General features: G+C 37.8%; 1 protein-coding gene across 16 annotated transcripts in view; it reads right to left on the reverse strand.

Annotated features, from left to right (window-relative positions):
- The window catches only part of LOC134813890 (potassium voltage-gated channel subfamily A member 1-like), a 99008-nt gene that overhangs the window by 31619 nt on the left and 44318 nt on the right, over positions 1 to 23071 (reverse strand). For 6 of the 16 annotated variants that reach the window (XM_063821794.1, XM_063821798.1, XM_063821792.1 and 3 more), the window contains exon 1: positions 8958 to 9583. The exons of 9 other annotated variants lie outside the window; for them this stretch is intronic. In XM_063821794.1, coding sequence (XP_063677864.1) covers positions 8958 to 9289 — 332 coding nt within the window. In that variant the 5' untranslated portion in view covers positions 9290 to 9583. Of the gene's footprint in view, positions 1 to 6536; positions 6593 to 8957; positions 9584 to 23071 lie in introns of those variants that run through there. One more of the 16 variants, XM_063821814.1, reaches the window with a different exon arrangement.

Below are 23071 nucleotides of genomic sequence, written 5' to 3' on the forward strand. Positions count from 1 at the left end.
GCTAATTAGTAGCTATTAGAGAGAAGGAAAGTCCAATTACCAGGTAAACTAGATGCAGAACTTGATACAAGATAAGAACTTATAGATACAGATACAGGATAAGATATAGGAGCCCTCTATGATATATTTGTTTAGTGTAGTGTTCTTTTGGTATTTAATATTATACTTAAGTACTAACTATTAAGTTTCGACAGCTAGTGTAATCGATTTATGAATGGGGGGGGGGGGGGGGGGGGCTCTTCTGACTGAATATTTAAATCATATTTAAATCATGACTGGAAGCGGTTTCAAAAGTAGTAGGGGAACAAAAATAATTGTAGAAAACATAAAACTGAACTAGGATAGAAATATAATTTGTAAAATTAAGCATCCTCTATCTCACAGACTTTAAACTTATAACTTTGTAAGCTATGAACGAGATGATGAACCAATACACAAAGATAAAAAAGGGATTTATAAATCAACTTATAAAATATTGATTATGGGGAAGTCATGTGTCGGTCTAATTGATTTCCGATAGAATTGTGTAAGTTTTCTTGATAAAGGCGTCCTGGTGATGAAGAAACCACGATAACGAAGGAATAAATAATTGAATAATTATCAATACGTAATTATCAATACCGTAAATGAATCGATCAATGTTCTCCCTTATTTTATACGAAGGGAAAATAATATCCCTCTCATATCCACAATTTAATCATGATGAATTAGAATCGGGTATTATCTTGTTAATTAGTATTTTCACTAATGAAATCATCCTTACTGCCATTGATATCTTATAAATATTAATTTGTATCAGTGAGCGTGGTTACCCGAATAATGCGATCATTCAAGGATTAAATAACGAATTAAAATAAAGTTCTCCTGATTGGGCGAATAAATTATTAATATTTGTCTGAATCTGAACTTCTATTATGCTGGAACAGCATTAAATTTATCTATTTGATGTTTGAAGCCAAGTAACTTGCACTAACTCGACTCGACTTACTCGACTTAGGGCGGCTTCAACGTCCGAACAGAGATAGTTTTTTTCCAAATCTGTCTTTCCAGCATGAGTTTGTTAATCTCCTTACTGTCGTCAACCCCGTGTCCTTCCGAAGGATGTCAATATATGTGAGGTGTGGTCTTCCCCTTCGACGATGTCCTTGAAGGGGTTCCCAGAAGAGAAGTTGATGACTCAGAAGTTCTTCATGTCTGGCTAGATGAGCTGCGAGTCTCATCCTCCGTTCAGCTATCTTATCAGATGCTTTGATGAGGTGTCCATATACCTTGGCGTTAGTCTGCCGCTCTTTCCAGTCTATGTTAAGTGCCATCCTCAGCATTCTCGTATAACATCCATCAATACGTTTTGCGAGGGTCTGGCTGACAGTCCATGTTTGATATCACTACGCATATCCGACTTCCATACAAGCTTCATCTGGTGACACGCTCCCCATGCCTTAGCTTTCCTCACATCATTCCTCATTATTCCTCAAATTATTCCTCACTTGCACTAAAAACCCGGTAATTCGCATTAAATACCCCCATTTAAAGGATTAATTAATATAAATGTAAAACACATGTTAACCTATGATGAGATGTCCTTATAGAAATAGGTAGGAAACTCCTCAGCTCGAAGGTCCCTGACCCACAACTCCTAGAAGAGGAGGTGGAGGTTGTGGAGCCGGTCCTCCTGAGGGAGGTTCGTTCCGTTCGTAGCTCTGTGAGCTTGTCCAGCGGCTCTGTCGAGCCTGTTGTACTGCTGCAGTGTGCTCTCTTTTGGTTGTACGGGATCATTTAGAATAGAGAGTGGGGGTAGTGAGGAAATGAGAGCGCCAGTTGGAGGTAGTGGAGAGTTTCAGTAGTGAAGAGCTCTAGTTGGGGGTAGCGGAGAGTTTCAGTAGTGAAGAGCTCTAGTTGGGGGTAGCGGAGAGTTTCAGTAGTGAAGAGCTCTAGTTGGGGGTAGTGGGGAGTTTCAGTAGTTAAGAGCTCTAGTTGGGGGTAGTGGAGAGTTTCAGTAGTGAAGAGCTCTAGTTGGGAGTAGTGGGGAGTTTCAGTAGTGAAGAGCTCTAGTTGGGGTAGTGGAGAGTTTCAGTAGTGAAGAGCTCTAGTTAGGGGTAGTGGGGAGTTTCAGTAGTGAAGAGCTCAAGTTGAGGGTAGTGGAGTGTTTTCGTTGAGCAGCAAAACTTTATAAAGAACTTCGATCTAACAACAAAAATTACGACTAAACTTGGTTTATTATAGTATTATCCCTGCAGAGAGAGATGGTTTGTGAGGTCAGTGTGGTTAATTACATATCTTATTGCATACTTTATGAAGGAGCCGGATAGTCGGGCAGCACCTTGTAACAGTAACTAATCGTGCGTGCATTTTATACCGGAGTCTTTACTTACCTGATTAGAACCAAATTATCAGCTACTTAATTAGCTACTTAATTAGCTTCTTAATTAGCTATTTTATTAGCTTCTTAATCAGTAACCTAATTAGCAGCCTAATTAACTACCTAATTTAAGAGCTGTAAATTAGTGGCTCAACGAGGGATAGAGCTCTTTATCCTAAGTTATGTTATATTTATTTAATTAGCCATGCTTAGTTGGAAGCGTAAACGCAACAACATGAACTTAATATTTAGAGGAGTACAATTACCGACCCGTCAACGACCAAGACCTCATTATCAAATTTCCTGAGTCTTTTGATTTTACTTTACTTTGGTAAAAGACTGTTATATAAATGGCAAAACGATGTAAGTAATTTAAATACACAACAGTAGTTTTGTTTATGACAAATCCCCAAGATTCAAGTGATCAATTATAACCAGCATCAGTATCACCACCGATCTCAAAACATCACGTGACATGACGTCGCACCACGTGACATTACATCACACCACGTGGTATGACGTCACACCACGTGGTATGACGTCATATCACATGACGTCACACCACATGTAGACCTCCCTCACTAACCACCAACTCCACCACTCCACCATCATAAGAACAAGACAGATCCAACTCAGTACTTAGCATGTTTAATTAAATGGTTAATTAAGTGATTAATTAACAATCCTCCCAGCTGATCTCTAGCCTATACATTCTAACTAGCTGGGTAGCTTGTAGTTCAGAGTATTGTGAGTAATTGTATTGTTGCTATCTACAATAAAGATCTGGACTGGATACATCAATTGTATTACGATTCTGGGGTAAATTTCTGTTGTTCCCGTTCATTATTATTAATCAACTATATACAGCAAACACAAGATAATATAAATTAAATCATAAAATCGAGTGGCCGAGTAGTCTCGACTCACCCATAACTTCTCCAAAGGCGTCTATCATGAGCTTTGTACACTAAATCGTTGAAATTACTTAAACTAAATCTTTTATTTACAATCACAATAATTTGTTTTGTCATAATGTCTTTTAATAATAAATCAAATAAATTTGAACGAGGTTCATTATTACGACAAGGAAAAGGCTCTTATCAGGATAAGGAACTAAAGAAATGGTCTATTCAATGTAACAACATTCATGATCACAAATTATTTGTTATATTGTATTACGACCACGGACAGGTTTTGGAACATAAAAGTGATAAGTTGGTCCCAGGAATGAGACCTTTATACAGTTGTGACGTTATAAAAACTGAAAATACATTGAAAAGATACAAAACAGTAAAGAAAGTTAATTGGATCCCCGATTTTTTGAAGGAAAGAATTGACAGCAAAAGCCACAAAAATAAAAAATACAAAAAATCAGACAGTACAATACGAACATTTGGGAAAGCCACCAGAGATGACGAGAAACTTTAAAATAAAAAGATGGTCGTGACACTGGGATTTTATCGTATATTTGAGTGCATAACAAATAGTAAGTTATCACAGTACTTAACTGAAAATGTATTATATTAAACACGACATTCAGCTGAAAAAGAAAATGCCTACTTCGCATATTCAAGACAAAATACAAGCGTTAAATCCGGATTTCCACGTTTAAAAAAATAGCACAAATAAAAACAACAAAAGACATAATAATGAAAAACTATATGATAAAAAACATAATATAAAGATATAATAAAACTGAATAGTGAATACTGAACAGTCAACATGGATTACTCGACGTATGATCTATCAGAGCATACCACCACAATTTATTAAACACGATCCTCAACAAAAGATAACACAACCACCAGAACCCTCCGCAAGCAATACAACATGTATACCACTAACTCACTAATACTCCGAGGGGGGTATGGGAAACAACAGAAATTAATAAAGAATTTCAAGCGTGGTGAATATTGTTGACGGGTGGTTGGTTCATCCGTTAACCAGCACAAGAGAACGAGATGCCGTGTGAATGCGGAGAACTCATGCCCCACAAGTAGTCCCTAGGTTAGGTGACCCTCATATCATCAGGATTCAGGCCCTTATCATCAGTTTCTACAGATTCCAGGGACCCAGAAATGGTTCCGTGCCCCTTACGAGTACGCAGTGATAATTAAAATACTTTACTTATTTGATTAAATACTTTACTTATTTGATCACAGTAATTAATATCTGCTGGGAAGTGGCTAAATAGTCAGATGTTTGTTGGGAGCTAAACCAATCGACTGATATCTGTGGAAAATAACAGGGGGTCTCACTATTGACGTGTAATAAATTTTATGGTAATCAAATTTGTGCTACTGTAAAACAAGATGGAAAGTTGACCATATTTTTCAAAGAAATACCCAACATAATGCGTGGTAGAAATCCCACTGTATAACGAGATAAACAATAAAGCATTCAGCAGGCTAGAATTAGTGGCAAAGTGGAGAATAGTGGAGAATTAGTGGCAAAGGCCCCGGAAAGCAGCTGGATTATGAGCATCCGGGATACTAAATAAGCCGTTAACTCGCTATAATACCTCCGTTTTAGCCTACTCAAAGAGTTAAAGTGTAGCTAGGCAACTGTATCTAGGTTACTGTAACTAAAGTGTGACTAAACGTGTGATAACTGTACCTAAATGTGTGATATATCCTGGGTAGTATAAGTAATATTATAACTCGTGCTAATTCCCAGTGGTCTGGTGAGTATTGTAGTGACAAAGGAAAGTATAAGTGTGACAGTTAATGGTGGACCATGTTGTTGGTACGATGGCAGCTTGCTGCAGTTTGGTAACTGTAGCTAGGTAGCGACAGTACCTAGGTAACTGTAGATTGGTTACTTATAGAGGTAAGTGTAGCGGGTAACCAGGTAACTGTTGCTAGGTAACTGTAGATTGGTTGGTTACTTATAGAGGTAAGTGTAGCGGGTAACCAGGTAAATGTATCTAGGTAACTGTAGATTGGTTACTTATAGAGGTAAGTGTAGCGAGTAACCAGGTAAATGTTGCTAGGTAACTGTAAATTGGTTACTTATAGGGGTAAATGTAGCGGGTAACCAGGTAAATGTTGCTAGGTAACTGTAAATTGGTTACTTATAGAGGTAAGTGTAGCGGGTAACCAGGTAACTGTATCTAGGTAACTGTAGATTGGTTACATATAGAGGTAAGTGTAGCGGGTAACCATGTAACTGTTGCTAGGTAACTGTAGATTGGTTACTTATAGAGGTAAGTGTAGCGGGTAACCAGGTAAATGTTGCTAGGTAACTGTAAATTGGTTACTTATAGGGGTAAGTGTGGCGGGTAACCAGGTAACTGTAGCTAGGTAACTGTATAAATCCATCTCTAGCAGTCTGGTAAATAGTGTAACAAAGGCAGCAGAGACACACTGGTAGTTAATCGTGGTACCCCCCTCTGACGAGCTAGTAGTCCCCTGATATATTTGATTGTATTGGTCATTGAGCATTCATGATATAACATGATAATCACGGTACAGAATATAGTCGTGACTTGTCGTCATGTTCATGATATGCTGTGTTAGTGACAAACGTATTCGCGTTCATGATAACCGCGGTGTCTTTATACTGACTACAAGCCCAAGCAGTCATTGTTGGTAACAGTAATAGTAATGGTTGTGTTCATGGTGCAGGTTTGCTTGTCCGTGGTAACTGACGTTATTTATTAGCGATCGCTCATGTTGGCGCATGACTTTTAGAGTCATATCAAGTGTTTATTTAATGGGAACCTGGCAATGTGACACAGGATGTCCACGGTAAGGTGAGGTGAGGGACCGGTCCACCTTGGATCTCTCAAAGGATGAAAATCGTGATTCGTGATTCATACTAAACCCCTTTAGTCATATATATGTTTTAATTTTTTAATCTTATTCAGTATTTCTTTAAAATTTCTTTTATTGTTCATTTTAGTATTTTGAATAGGAGCTAATGCAAGGGTTAATTCTTTAAAGTTATTTACTGAAAATATAGTCTGGCTCATAGCCAGATTAGGTCATTAGGTCAGAACAGAGAGTTAGAGTCCTAAAGATCACAGGATTTAGTCACGTGACACAAACCAATCAATCAGAACACAGGATTTAGTCACGTGACACGAACCAACCAATCGGAACATAGGATTTAAGCTGCAGATGTTTGGTATTGCACTCACTAAATTGTGAACAAACTCTAGTAAAAGATGTCTCACCTTGTAGTTGTAGTGGATACCGGATCCTAAGCCATCCTCTAATCACACTATAGACACTAACAGTCACTTTTCTGAGATTAAACCAACAAGGATTTATTCACGTGACACAAAACCAAACAATCAGAACACTTTTCTGAGATTAAATCCAACAAGCTGCACTCAACGTACAAACACAACTTTAACAGCAGCGGTTGGTAAAATACAACGTCTCTAACATATGATGTGTAACATAACAAATTTTAATTATAATTTACGTTTAGTGTCCGTGCAGCTAGGAACTGAGTACCGACAAGTGGGATTACAAAAACGTGGTGGTGGTGTGGTAATCACATACGTACTGTTATAGTACGTGATTAATAGAGTTTCACAGGGATCAGTGCAATCCTGGCTCTGTTATAATACGTGATTAAACTAGTTTCTTCTTGCAGGTATTTACAGGGATGCACAATAAGTGATAGTATGAGTTGTAAGGTGGACGGATCTGGTGGAAGTTTGATCCACTTATTTATTATTTATTCGAAATTTCTATTATATGACTAACGAAAAAATAAAAATTATTCCGCTCTATTTTCATAATTGTTTCACATTGGATAAAAATGATATTTTGTTTTTCTCTCAATTTCGATGAACAATTTTTAAAGGATAAATGAAAAAAACAAACTTTGCCGCTGTATTTCTAAATTTTCCCCACAAAAATGCTGCCTACTAGGTCTAAGAGTATTAAAATTTAAATCTAACATTTGAAGTTGAATTGCTCAGCTTAAACATTTACTGTCTTTCGTCGTAATAAACCCGACATTACTTCGGGTAATTTAATTGTAAAGCCTTAAAATTAATCTTTTGTCTTAAAAGTTACACCATGTCTCACAAGTTACGGTCGTAAAGAGTCTTCTTGTAAACCCATAATGCCCAGACATACCAGAGGGTAGAATGCTTGCGGAGGGTAGATTGCTTGCAGAGTGAGCGGCATTCTGTGCAGCGTCTAAATATTTACCCTCAGCAGCAGTATATCATGACGGTCGAGACATTTTGTAGCTGCAGATCACAGGGTAACATAGCTTTATACCCACAATAATGTCTAAAGGGTGACATGTTGCGACTGTAACAGTATAAAATAGCTATACTATTCTACTACTCTTTGAAATATTTATTTATTTTTGAATATCGCAGACGGGTACGTATCTTAAAATTTGTGGACAATGGTGAGTACCAGGATGAATCTGTTGCCGCGAGTCTGACTTTTAGGAAAAATTCAATTCATTGGATATAGACATACCAGACATCAGATATACGCATATCAGACATACCAGACCTTCATACAAACCTCAATTTGTGTTATTGAAAGAGGAAACAATGAATAAGACTGCGACTTACTCTACTATTGGACTCAAAAGCAAAGGGTTCATTTTCTCTTATCAGTACACAACCTCCACTATAAGCCCACAGCAAATACTACAAAATTATGCGAAAATTTATGAGGTTAAGCATATAATATTTGCATAAGAAAATCATAGTAAACCCACGGTCCAATAAAACAAAGCTGATAACTATTTCCCCTTTTGACCTCAGATTCGTTAATTATACGTGATTAACAACTACTCTGAAGCTGATAACAGTAAACAAGATTAAAGAAAACCTGAAGATTATAACTAATCCCACGTGGGCTGATCACGTGATGACGTGATCACGTGCGCTGTCACTTGATGACGTGATGACGTGAGCACGTTGGCTGATGACGTGAGCACGTTGGCTGATGACGTGATCACGTGGGCTGATCACGTGATCACGTGGGCTGATCACGTGATCACGTGTTGGGAGTAGTTAATGTGAATGTTAGATTCGTTAATTGGATAGGATTTGTGGTGAGATTCCAATAACTGACAATTTCTCAGCCGCGCTACATGAAAAGTACTACAGAGCCGGAAATGGACTGGATAATAACGTACCTGATACATAATTGCAGGGCAATTTACTGAAAAAACGTTGATTATTGTAAAATTCACGATTCTTTCCAGCGGTGCGCGATGAATTCAAGAGCGATGGCACTCAATGTAAGAAATATTGAAAGAATAGTTAAGACTTATTTTAAGATATGATCATACTTTTAAATGCTTTTAGGGAACATTTGTCGTGTAAAACATTGTACGTGGGCACGATGGGATCATCTGAAGTTAATGTTAATTAACCAGCTCCTTTCTTCCTACAGCACTTATATCGTTTGTGGTCACTGTAAAAATCAGTAGCAATCTTGAAAAAAGGGCTGTTTCAATTATATGACTTTAAAATTACTTCATACATGCACATATTACTTACTTACATGCAGTCCCGTATAATGCTACTAGAACCACCAGAAAGTGTAACAAGAACATTACTGGTAGTGTAACAAGTAACAGGAAGACAAACAAACAACCCCCTACATACCCTATATTGTTGAGTAGTCCCTCGAAAGAGTCCTCCCCCAACCCGGCCTCCTGCGTCTCATCATCATCCACCCAGGCTGCATCCTCAAATATAGTAGTACACGTGCTAGGCCGTCTGGTACCATGGAAACTGTGTCTCTTCTCCGCAGTAACAGGTGAGCCTGGTACTTGTATTGCTCCGACTACGTTGGAGGGAGATTTAGTTGAGAGGGATTTATCCGGATGGAGATATCTGTAGTTTCCCTTGTAGACTTCTCCCATTGCGAGGCTGAAGCGAGTTCTTTTACGGGCTCTGTTGCGTTTAGTGGTGTACACGCTGGATGCAAGGATCATGGTGATGGGGGTGGTTGGTGATTGTAGCTGAGTTGCTAGGTTAATGTAGCTGAGTTGCTAGGTGATTACAGCTGAGTTGCTAGGTAGTGGGGAACTGTATCTAGGCAACCATGAAGCTATGTAACCGTTACTTGTTGACTGCACCTTTGTAACCGTTGGTAACTGTAGCAGGTTGCTGGGTAACAAGTATCTCGATAACTGTAGCAGAGTAGCTAGGTTACTGTTGGTAACTGTAGATCAACGAGAAACTCGTACAACTGATGACTGGAATAAAGCGGTGTCTACATCTTCACTGAACACATAAAATAAGGCAATATTAATCTAATATTTAAGTATATTTCCAGTTGCTTAATCGCCAATGCGGTCGTCATTGATTGCTGGTTTTGGAAAAGCAGGAAAAGCGGAGAATAAAGTAATACTAGATAAGACGCTCACAACAAATTCAAATCTTTTGTTTTTTGAAACATTTTTTTTCATGAATCAAAGCTGAGAAAATATCAAAAATTCATCAAATTCCATTCTCTACTAACGAGTTCCTTATTCAATTCTAAAAATAAAATTGAAACTAAATCGCACAAAGAGCTATCATCGCACTGCAGGCGATCACACAATCTACAGAAGAATGTGGCAGAGAGTCAACAGATAAAGGCAAAGCTGATACAAATCATTATTACTACTAGACAGCTGTGTGTGTGTGTGTCTGTGTGTGTAGGATCTTCTATAATTCTAGTTAATTCCTAATTGCTCATCTGCGGTTACATAATGCCCTGTTCACGCACTGTCACGTGCCGTCATCACACTGTCACGTGCCGTCATCACACTGTCACGTGCCGTCATCCTTCAATAACAAATATCACACAATTTACAGAGGAATGCAGCAGAGAGTGGAGAGAATAGAGCTGAATTTATTCTGCAGAAAGCGCCCAGAAATTTTGGCGTATGCCAGTTGTTCCACCCTGATTAATGTGTTGCTGTAATTGTGTAAATTAATGTCCTGTAGGTAGGACGTGCGTGATTACGAGACATTATACACACGATCATTTAATTAATTAAGGTATTAAGTTATTATGAGCTACGATCACTGGATTTGTAGAGCGTGAAACTGAGGAAGTTAATTAATGCGGGTTTAATTAGGAATTATTTATTAGGAAAGTGTATCTAGTTTAGTTTTACAAGTCAACCAATATGAAATTTGTCGAGTGAAGGAATTGTAACAACTAACAACATCGGATTTGTAGCGTGATTGTGGCCTACAACTTGTGGGTGCGTGATAATTGTACTATGACGTCACGTGACAGTGTGATAACGTCACGTGACAGTGCGTGAACAGGGTAGAATGTAACTGCAAATGAGTAGTTAGGAATTATCTAGGATTCTACAAGATCGTACACAACTGTCTACTGTCTAGTAATACTGCTCTTCTTTACAAGTTAAAGCTAGACAGCTAATGTTGACCTGTAACAATAAAGTCTGACTTATGAACTCATATGAAGGGTCTGCGACTATAATGGTTTATAAAAGGTCCCCAGGGATAAAGATGGTGGTGATTAGGTGCTCGCACAATTAACTCACTAATTACGGATGAAAGAAGGGGTTTGTTTACAAGTTCACAGTGGTGAGAGATATGTTATACTTTATTCATGAGATAAATGGGGGTATTGTTAGGTATCTAATGCGGCCAGAAAGAGATGAGACATTAATAATTCATAAGACACCTATTGTGTTGTGGATTGTTATCTTATCTTGCGTCACAAATCCACAAGCGGGTTGTAAGAACGTCTACCTCAAAACACGTTCCATACACATTCTTTACACGTGTGATGTTGTCTATCTCATTACAAAATCATTAATTAAACGAGATTCGTTTTTGTGAGAACTGAGAAAGTCTAGATTCGTTCTGAGAAAGTCTACTTTATTGGATTCAACCCTGTCTTAGATGCTCTGATAGTGTGACAGTGTGACAGTGTGACAGTGTGACAGTGTGACAGTGTGACAGTGTGCTAAGTACGATATATAAATTGGAGATTAAAAGCTTGTAAAAGGTAAAAAACAAGACATAATATTAATACTAAATCGCAAAACAGCTAGACACTAGTTCGTAGTCACATAGCAACTGTTGCTAGGTTACACTGTATCAATCAAAGGTCTGATCAGTGATGATATGCTGGTTAGGCTGCTAGGCGGCGTTAATAATCCGACTAAAACAATAAGCAAAGTGATGTAAAATGTATATACGCATATAGGCATATGTTTCAAAGTGATGTTGGAGTTTCTTCAACGTAAAATGTATATAGGCATATTATGTTTCATCAGAAACATCACAACGTAAAAACCTTCTATTTCGATGTTGACTCTAGCAAGTATAAAATATATATTCTGATAACTGACAAGCGAACAGAAGTACACAACCTTATATTCCTAACTCGAGATACAAGCAAGTAAAGTCTATTATGAGTCCTGACTGAATCTGCAAAGATTAAACAGGCATTAAACATGAGACTCAGTGACGCAGAAGGAATATCTGGTGAACGTCTATGGGATGACTACGGATCTTGTAACACTGACAGTGACACCCAAGGAACGTGTAACACTGACAGTGACACCCAAGGAACGTGTAACACTGACAGTGACACCCAAGGAACGTGTAACACTGACAGTGACACCCAAGGAACGTGTAACACTGATAGTGCAGACACCCAAGGAACGTGTAACACTGACAGTGACACCCAAGGAACGTGTAACACTGACAGTGACACCCAAGGAACGTGTAACACTGACAGTGACACCCAAGGAACGTGTAACACTGATAGTGCAGACACCCAAGTAACGTGTAACACTGACAGTGACACCATAGGAACGTGTAACACTGACAGCGACACCATAGGAGCGTGTAACACTGGCAGTGACACCCAAGGACCGTGTAACACTGATAGTGACACCCAAGGAACTTGAAACACTGACAGCGACACCCAAGGAACTTGAAACACTGACAATGACACCCAAGGAACGTGTAACCCTGACAGTGACACCCAAGGAACTTGAAACACTGACAGTGACACCCAAGGAACTTGTAACACTGACAGTGACACCATAGGAGCGTGTAACACTGACAGTGACACCACAGGAATGTGTAACACTGACAGTGACACCCAAGGAACGTGTAACACTGACAGTGACACCCAAGGAACGTGTAACACTGACAGTGACACCCAAGGAACGTGTAACACTGACAGTGACACACAAGGAACGTGTAACACTGACAGTGACACCCAAGGAACGTGTAACCCTGACAGTGACACCCAAGGAACGTGTAACACTGACAGTGACACCCAAGGAACGTGTAACACTGACAGCGACACCCAAGGAACGTGTAACACTGACAGTGACACCCAAGGACCGTATAAAACTGACAGTGACACCCAAGGCCGTGTAACACTGGCAGTGACACCCAAGGAACTTGTAACACTGACAGTGACACCCAAGGAGCGTGTAAGGAACTTGTAAGGAACTTGTAAGGAACTTGTAAGGAATATATGTGTTTACGAGCTGCCATTAGCTCAAAAGAAATTATGTAACATGGTTTGGGATAGAGTGTTTAGATTCAATTCTAAAGGTGAAACGAAAGGATACGGTTAGAATCGCGTGAGGGCTGAAAAGTAATATTTCTAGTGTATCTTGACAAGAATGATTCTAAAATGAATTAATACCATATTGTATCTACACGTTTACTAGCCCGCTCAAGAAGAAAATAATCACACTGGCATTTCGGAAGATGAGGTCGGTGGCGAGGGAGAGTTAAACAGTCAGCTGTAACTCTGACTGTTTTCCAATCGAAACTAAATCATTGCATTAGACTTTGGCAATTTTAAGCATCCCTAAGCATGCTCAAGCGGAAAACAACAAAAACAGCAGTTCGGGAAAAAGATCAATATTTCGGGAAAACAAAGTCGGTACTCGAATTAACACCAAGTTTTGTCGAAACTAATTGTGCGATAGACTTGATTAACTCCGTTTAGGACATGTCATGTGTGCGGTAAAGCTGACAATAACCGCGTGAATCCTGAACGCATCACACAAGTTTATACTGTACTACTAGCGATACTAATACACTGATACTGGATATCGCGGAGAGAAGCAATCAGATCATATCTCTACCAGCCACAGGATCACTACATTTACAACTGGAGCAATCCAATATAGCTGAGGACTGATCCAATATATCTGGGGACTGATCCAATATATGTGGGACTGCTGCTGCATCATTAGTGTAATTCTAGTTTGTTTACTATTCATACGTTATATAGCCTGGTGATCATAGGGTTCGTATTAAGATATCAACTAAGGTGATTAGGCAGTGTATCTGGGAGAGAGAGAGACGTATTGGGTCGGTATTGACAGGAGTAGACGAGTTATCTTGTTATTGATGTGATACTAAACTGAAGCTTTTCAACGACTATGGGGAGTCTTGAGAGGAATAATTGAGGGAGCATTGTTTGTGGCAAGTGATTATTGACCTAGGTGTTTAGTTGGTGCGTATTTGTGACAGACGTTAGGGTCATTCTAGCAGGAGTGATGCAGGGAGACACTTTGGCGCCCTACCTATTCATTATCGTAATTGACTACATTATGAGGGTGTCCCTAGAGGGTAGGGACTTTGGGTTTACTCTACACCCTAGAAGAAGCCGTCGCTATCCGGCAGTCAAGGTCACTGATGCGGACTTTGCTGACGACCTTGCTCTTATAACAGATAGTGTTGCGGAGGCACAAGATTTCCTCAGGAGTCTGGAACTGGCGGCCAACTCAGTTGGACTCCACCTCAACGAGGGGAAAACTAAGTACATGGGAATCAACATAAGAGATGATGATAACCCGACTCTGGTTGCTGGGAGTGGGAAGAACATTGAGAAAGTCGATGACTTTGTATATTTGGGTAGTAGAATGAAGAGTTCGGAGAAGGACTTCGAAGTGAGGAAAGCTAAGGCATGGGGAGCGTGTCACCAGATGAAGCTTGTATGGAAGTCGGATATGCGTAGAGATCTCAAGATACGACTGTTCCTGGCTACAGTCGAGTCCATCCTTCTATATGGCTCTGAAACATGGACTGTCAGCCAGACCCTCGCAAAACGTATTGATGGATGTTATACGAGAATGCTGAGGATGGCACTGAACATTGACTGGAAAGAGCGGCAGACTAACGCCAAGGTGTATGGACACCTCATCAGAGCATCTGATAAGATAGCTGAACGGAGGATGAGACTCGCAGGTCATCTAGCCAGACATGAAGAACTATTGAGTCATCAACTTCTCTTCTGGCAACCCCTTCAAGGACATCGTCGAAGGGGAAGACCACATCTCACATACATTGACATCCTTCGGAAGGACACGGGGCTTGACGACAGCAAAGAGATTAACAAACTCATGCTGGATAGACAGATTTGGAAGAAGACTATTTCTGTTCGGACGCTGAAGCCGCCCTAAGTCGAGAAGTAAGTCGAGTTAGGGTCATTCCTGATCATATCTGGAATAAAATTAATAATAACATCAAACATGACCGTACTCTTGAAGTATGTATGTAATATAATTATTATTAGGTTTCTACCAAAAGTACGCTTTCAACGAGTCTAAAATGAAATCCGTATAATAGTGAAATGACGATTGCCAGCCTCCTAATTATAACGTTACACTACTATCTACTTGAACTAAACTGTGAATATTCGTCTACCAAAAGTGAGTGAAGGATAAAAGCAGTTGTAGTCCAAACTTCCAGAGGGTTCTGAAGAATTGTAAAGTGATGAAACTGTGACTGGGTTCAGGGAATTAATGTTACTCAGTAGGTGCGAGTTAAAAGAACTTTCTGTACTAAAATCAGGGGAATATTTTACTGCAGGTTGAACCTTTAAAACTTAAGGAATTTCCGAAGACCCAACAAAAACGGACCAAAAGCTGAAACAAAAGAATTCGTTCAACAAATGTCAATTAATTATCAAGTAGATGCGACAAAGAGGAACTTTAAACAGACACCTGAATTCCTTTAACGGCATGAAAACTTATCATCACCAAGTTGCAACATTTATACCGATTGAGACCTTAGAGCATGTGTGAATCTTCTGTCTAATCTTGTTTATTAGGTACCGCGGTTAAAGATTATTATGTTAATTCTTAAAAATGTGAAACATGATCTGTAGAAATGCGCATAATTTAATCTGAATTATCATTTAATCTGAGTTTTTATCAGTTTTAGAGCAAGTTCAAGGTGAGCCTTTGAGTATGAAAACAATACCAAGTCTGACTGAAATGCAAATGAGTGCTTCTACTGCATTGCTGTGGTGAAAAAGGCCGTTAGACATCGCTCCAAAGATAATGTTATCATTTTTAGATACATATGGAAGTAACTTGATTTTAAAATTAAGGACCGGTCTTGCAACAATGTTCTGATTAGAATCAATAATTATACTTGCATAATTTAACAAGACGAAAATTAACAAGACAACAGTGAATCAGCACTAGAGTTTTCTTTATTTACGAATATAAGTGCTTGTTAAAATATATATAAATTTTTTTAATCAAAGGCTCTTTCATCGGAATGTTTTAAGAAGAAATATAAATAGTAACACGACCAAATCAGGCTTTCTGTCCGATAAAAATTTTAATTGCACTCTTTCCCTAAACTCCTATAAAAACCTCGAATCCTCATTAATACATGGTCTTGCAAAGTATTGATGCTTTTCATACAAACAAGTTAAACCAAATTCTTTATGTCATGTATCCTGGGTTTGGACAGAATATGCCCGCTTAAAATACTTCCATCGCGTTACATTACATAATTCTCAATAAATGTAATAAATTTGTAGTGTTGTAATTAGTTTAAAACTATGTATGTTACTTTCTGGTTCAAAGCGTTTGAATTAGCGCTCAAAGAAACCAAAAAGTGCGATTACATTGCGGCTTGATTTTACAAATAGTTCCACTTTCAGGAACTACTGTTATTTAATCAGAGTTCTAAGAAGTTTTGGTACTAAAATTGTTCTAACTTCTTTCGATTCCAGGAGTCTGTGGTATATAAAAAAATAAGAGTATAAGGGCCCTGGTGTTAAACTGTTGAAATTTGAAGCATTCCTGAAGATCCAATGAAAAACGGACCAAAACCTAAAGCAAAAATGTCGCCCAATAAATACCTAACTACCATTATAATCTGAATCAAATCGGTATAACTACAAAAAGGAATTTTGTAAAGCAAACCGGCCAAAATTCCATTGAATAGAAATTCTTCTCAAAAAAATCAAAAATATTTTAGAAACAAGAGTAACGCCAGTTTTGGCCACGAAGAGGGTGAGGATTCTTCCAATTACATTCACAACTAGTTCACGTTTATTAAGGACCCTTTCAATTTCTCCCAACAACTTCAAATAGCAAAAACATTACAGAACAGAAACCCGTCCAGCATTTTAGAAACAAGAGTGACGCCGCTCTTGGACATATTTCGGACGCAAACAAGATTCTAATTACAACCTCTCGAACTAAATTCACGCAAAGTTCACGCAAAGAGCCCTCAAACCTTATACTAAAAACAGAGTAAGTTAGTTCACGGTGAATATATCACAGTTCACGTTCTATCAGAATATATCACGTAAACTATCGGTATGTTCAGCTATCATGAGTGGTATGTTCAGGCATTCCGTTCAGGTTAGGAACCCAGTCAAGAGCATAGTTCACACAGAGCGTCCTGTTTGCGTTCTGTTATAATATATACGACAGTAACCCACCTTTGGTGTGAACAGCAGCTGACTATGCAAATTACTTAGTTTTTACCATACAAATAAAACTATATTTTGCACAGTTCTTTACTATAGAAATTAGAAATACTATACAAACTTATGTTTTATATACTTCTTACATAATATTTATGGAGTTTACATTGTACAGCCAGTGAACACACCCGGTTATCTTATTACAGTTTAGACTACTAGTCTACTGCTTAATGATATTTGATAAACATCGCGAAATTGGAGTTGTCATCAACTGGTTATAGCTTTATAGAAACAATTATTATATATTACATATCAGTTGTGATACCATGAGGTAATAATATATATCAGTTGTGATACCAGGTATTGGAATTGTCGTGAAAAAACAAAAAAAACAACAGATAAAATACAACGAAAAGGAGTCGAGTGAAGCAGATTGTCAAAAGGAACTCTGGAAAATGTATGTTTTGTAGTACTAGTCATGACTAGAAGAGTATATGTGTGACGTTAGTATACCGACATACAATGGCGTTGCCGCGGTTTTAGCATGGTGTATTTCAGTCTACATTGTAGTCTACATTGTAGCACTACAAAGTGCTCGACTAGGTTGTATCACGTGTGAAGTAACGAGGTAACAAGTGAAACCATACCATATATGGTAAGACATCATACCATATATGGTAAGACATCATACCATATATGGTAAGACATCATACCATATATGGTAAGACATTATACCATATATAGTAAAAACATCATACCATATATGGTAAAACTTCATACCATACATGCGGTAAAACATCATACCATACATGGTAAAACATCATACCATATATGGTAAAACATCATACCATACATGGTAAAACATCATACCATACACGGTAAAAACATCATATCATACACGGTAAAGCATCATACCATATATGGTAAGACATCATACCATATATGGTAAGACATTATACCATATATGGTAAAAACATCATACCATATATGGTAAAACATCATACCATACATGGTAAAACATCATACCATACATGGTAAAACATCATACCATACATGGTATGAAACCATACCATGGTCTACTACTATATACCTATATTATTACTACCAATCTAATGTACTGTAGCGACTGGAGATGTTACGAAAAGTCTTGAGAAAGCGGCTAATTGGTTTGTGCGTAACATCTTATTCAATTTTATAGCGCGAAATTTAAAGAGACGTGTAAAGTGCACATTTGACAGATTATCAAGCAGCAAGCCCAAAACAATTGCTCCGTTAGCCAAAAGTAGTCTGATAACTTTAAGACAACTTTCTTTACTGAATTTGATTACAAAATCGTAGATCACCGTGGGAGCAAATCAAGCTGTAGCTGATCGCTAGTTTCAAAGCATGCGAATAATTTCAATCACTCATCTGGAAATTAAATGAAATTGTTGGCTAGATAGTAAAAGTTGAAGATGAGCAAGTGTTACCAGTTACCTACCTCTAATCAGTTGGATAAGCTGACCAGTTTAAGACCCGAGAGGCTGAGATATCAAACTGCTAATTCTATAATTAGGAACACTTTTGGCACACAGTGGCGTAACGTTGCCTGTTGGCGCCCCCCTGCCGAAAAAAAGCGCCCCCCTGTTGGCGCCCCCTCCCCTTTTGGTGCCCCTCCCTAAAATTGAACAAATTAGGTGATTTTAAAGAATACGCCGGTAAAATCTCTAAAAAAGTGTGTATCTAGAGCAAAACGCGCAGTTTTGCTAGTACTTTAGTTAAGTTTTCGAAATTGTCCCACATTCAAACGACGATTTGGCGCCCCCCTAAGACGGCGCCCCCCTGCACAGCGGGGTCAGCAGGGCCTTTCGTTACGCCACTGTTGGCACACCCAGCACGAACAACTTTTGCTTCGATTTAGGGAAAATGCAGAACAACTTTTGGTTCGATCAAGGGAAAATGAAAAGTATGGATAATTTCTGGGAAATGCAGAAGAGTTTAAGTATGCCAGTGATTTGTGTAGACGTTATAAAATTACGACCGTCTAAAATCTGAATTATCGCCGATAAATAACCATAATGACACTAGCGACGCTGTGAAAATGGGTTTACGTGTCCTCGAGGAGATGTTGGAGGTTATTCATAATAACCGAGAGTAGAATTAACTTGTTTTGCAGCGTATATATATATAGTACGAGCATATTTTGTCGGAATGAATTGAAATTATAGCACATGTCCGTGTCATTAAACCTGTCAGAATATCTAATTATCTGATTAAATATCTTATCATCAATTAACAGGACACTCGTAAACAGGTAAACAGGTGTTTTCGACTAATCAGGACTGAGAGGACGGATATAAATATTACGACTATCTGACTATAAAGTTATAGATATAGTTCGTCCACTGATGCGGGACAGGATTATAGGAGGAGAGAGTTAACTGGTATAGATCGGACTTAGTTCCATAATTAACAACTTAAAAAACTTAGCAGATAAAACTTTACAACTCATCCTATAAATAGCTTAACGAATAATGAAAAACTTAACAAACATAGCAGATACAAATTTACAAATCACCCTATAAATAACTTCGCTAATAATAAAAAAAAACTTAACAACTCATGCAGACATAAATACTGGAGCTGGAGAATTATTAATTAGCAAGCAACAAATATCCAAGCTGATCCACGTTTACAGGCCTTTACCTACTACAGTTACGGCATTATTCTACCGAAGAATTCCGCACTTTATGCTGAAGAATGCCGCACTTTATGCTGAAGAATGCATCACATTCTGAAGAAACCATCATGAGACGTCAGGTTAGCAGGACTGAATCTCAGGTTTCCCGTGAGATTCCACTGCGTTCCACTCTGTTACAAGTTCTATAACAGCTAATTTAACAAACAGTTACCTGGTTTAACTTAACTGAGTAAGTGAGAAAAAGAGGAGGGAGTTATTAACATCTAACACTGATTCATGATAATATAACCAAGCTGAAGGTATTGAACTGCTATAATACTTTGAAAACTTCAAACACGACTACAAAACATTTTTGAAAATGCAGAGCAAAGTTGAATAGTTTTAGGGCAACCTTCTGGATGGTAGGAGACGAAGTCAGTACTTATACTAACCGCACAAAAGAACACCAGGTAATAACAAATAGCAACGTATAAACCTCAGCAGTAATAACAAATAGCAACGTATAAACCTCAGCAGTAATAACAAATAGCAACGTATAAACCTCAGCAGCACACGTTTGTGCTACAGGAGACTCTTTTTACTGTTGTAGATGCGCGAGACATATCAGACAGATTACAAGCTATAGATTGTAGACCCTCAAACAGACTACATAGCACTGTATGCACGAATGAACATAGCTGAGTCTGCTGTTTAGTTTGAGGAGGCTAATAAAACTTAATGAGTTTTGAAGGGGTTCTAATTGTAAAAACGTGTTAGAATGACATTAGAACGTGTTAGGGTAGCGTGTGACAGTTTCCTTATTCTCGTCAGGGCATTGTAAGGGAATAAGTTGTCAGGGTAAATGGTCTGGTAAGTGAATGTTGTCAGGGTAAATGGTCTGATAATTAGTGAATATGGTATATGGTCTGGGAATTAGGGGATTGTTATACTATACATTTTTCTGGAGGATACTCGGCATTGGCTCGTTGCTCGTTCCGGAGGTTGATAATCATGGTTTGTTAATTTTTGTTCGGAACAGATAAAAGTTATCGTATTTTAATCGTTATTGATCGGCAGTATTTAAAGCATACATTTTTCTCGCCTTCATACTCGAAGACTTGAAAAATTTAATATCTGTGCAGTTCAGTTAACATGACACGGACAAAAACTATATCAGTGTAAACTGTAAAAAGTGCAACACTGATTGTGATGCAGGTACATATTAACGTTTTATGTCCTCTGCCAATCACAGAAAGTGGCCTGACTAAAGCTTTTGAGACGGTAAATTTGTTTTGCCGAACAGTAGCATGAACAAAGAGACAACAACAGTAGAAAACCGACAGTAGCAAATTAAGAGTCACCAGCATAATGTAGACGAGTGAGACTGCGAAGCATGAGACTGAGAGTAGCACAATTAAATATATTTGAATCAAGTGAAGTGGAGATGTGAGTGGAGAGTGGCAGTGAGATACAAATAACTTATTTATGGACATTCCTTAGTATTACTGCAGCTATATGCGGTTGTATGAAGTAAGAATATGTCAGTGAATTTATTACTTAATAGAGCAATATGTTTTGGCAAAATGACAGAATCGGTTTGAAAATAAAGTATTTGATGATGGAGGCGATGGTGGTAGCAAATTAAACAGATTTAAATGAATTTTAACATAATATTTAGAATTTGATATGCAACATTACGTCTATATTTTTTCGCATCGCGCAACCGCAAGCAAACAAATGTCATGAATTGTCAAACGTAGTGAAGGTAAGCAAGATTACGTGTTGACCGTTGAACTAAAACAGTCGATGATCAAAGATTTCGTGTACTTGAAGTGTTGATATTTTGCGGCTGCTGAAAGTCACTCAATCGGATCAGATAATTGCAAAAACTAAATCAACCCTTAAAGTTGATCTGAAATGATGAGCTCAACAAATGTGATAAATGGGCCCGATTCTGCGTGGAATTCAAGATATTTCAGGATTATATGCAGCGATGAACGGAAATTATTCAATTAATCTATGCCATCAAATGCTAGGTAGAGAGGAAAAATATCAAAAAGAACTAGCGAAGCCTCAAAAAACTTCATAAACAGGGTGAACTAATCTCATCGTAAAAATAAAATTTGGATAATTAGTTTAATTTTTAATAAAAATTGTTAATTTTCATTAACAATTAAACGAATTATCCTAATATCCAGGTGTTCTTTTGTCTTAATATTTGATTTAAGTCAATAATAATATAACAATAATTATAATAATAAATACACTCTGTGTAGGATTGTTCGAATCTCTATTTGCTAAGTTATATATAACTTATATATCACAATGCTGGCAAGCATTACCGTCGCCCTTATATTCACAATACTATTTACCCCCTATACTAGTATATCCCCTTTATTGTTTTCCAGGCATTAAGACTCATCGAAAGTAGTTCAGCAGGCATATTTAAGTTCAAAACATTCTAATTCAATGTTAAAGATGACAGGAATAAGAAATAGTTATGTGGAGGTTTTTAAGAAATTTGCGCAAAATACGCGCCAGCATGTTATACGAAATTAGGTAAAAAACCCAAAATCGCCATATTCAGGTGCCTTAAAAACCATGTTAAAATTGAGTTAGAGATATGAAACTTTGCAGGGCGTCTAGACCTTGTCCAAATCGACTGTAAAAAAAATTTCATGTTTCAGGAGTATCGGGAAGTGGGTTTTCTGGAACCCCTGTTTTACAACAGATTGTTGTGAAGTATATATATGTATATATATATGTATATATGTACTTTAAAAGCCAAAGATATCTTACTACCTTACTTCATAGACAATTTTAAAATTGGGACGGACACAATAAACTGTTTTTTTGGAAATTTTGTAAATTTTGATAATTTTGAAAATCTTTCATGATCGATAAAAATTATTTTATAAAGGAGCAACATGTCATAGCGCTACAATTCATTATTCTATTTGACACTGATGATTGGTATTGTTTTTATACATATCATGAAACGGATCGTTTGCCCGCCAATTTGATTTGTTTCAATTGTTCGAATTATAATGCTCCTGCTTAACTGCAGTCGAGCACTCTCTTTGGGAAACCAAACAACAACTATTTATTAGTTATGCTCCTTCGACTCGTCGTTGTTGAGCACTCTCGTTTGATAACCAGAATCAACAATTAACTCTCAAATACGGATCCTAATTCTACCAGCTTCACGGAACTCAGTAAAGAATTTTCCTCTACCACTACACGAAGGCCAACGCAGTTTACAACTTTAAAAGCCAAAGATATCTTACTACCTTACTTCATAGACAATTTTGAAATTGGGACGGACACAATAAACTGTTTTTTTGGAAATTTTGTAAATTTTGATAATTTTGAAAA

Source organism: Bolinopsis microptera, chromosome 4 (genome assembly GCF_026151205.1).
Source record: "Bolinopsis microptera isolate Bmic1 chromosome 4, MBARI_Bmic_1.0, whole genome shotgun sequence".
NCBI lineage: Eukaryota > Metazoa > Ctenophora > Tentaculata > Lobata > Bolinopsidae > Bolinopsis > Bolinopsis microptera.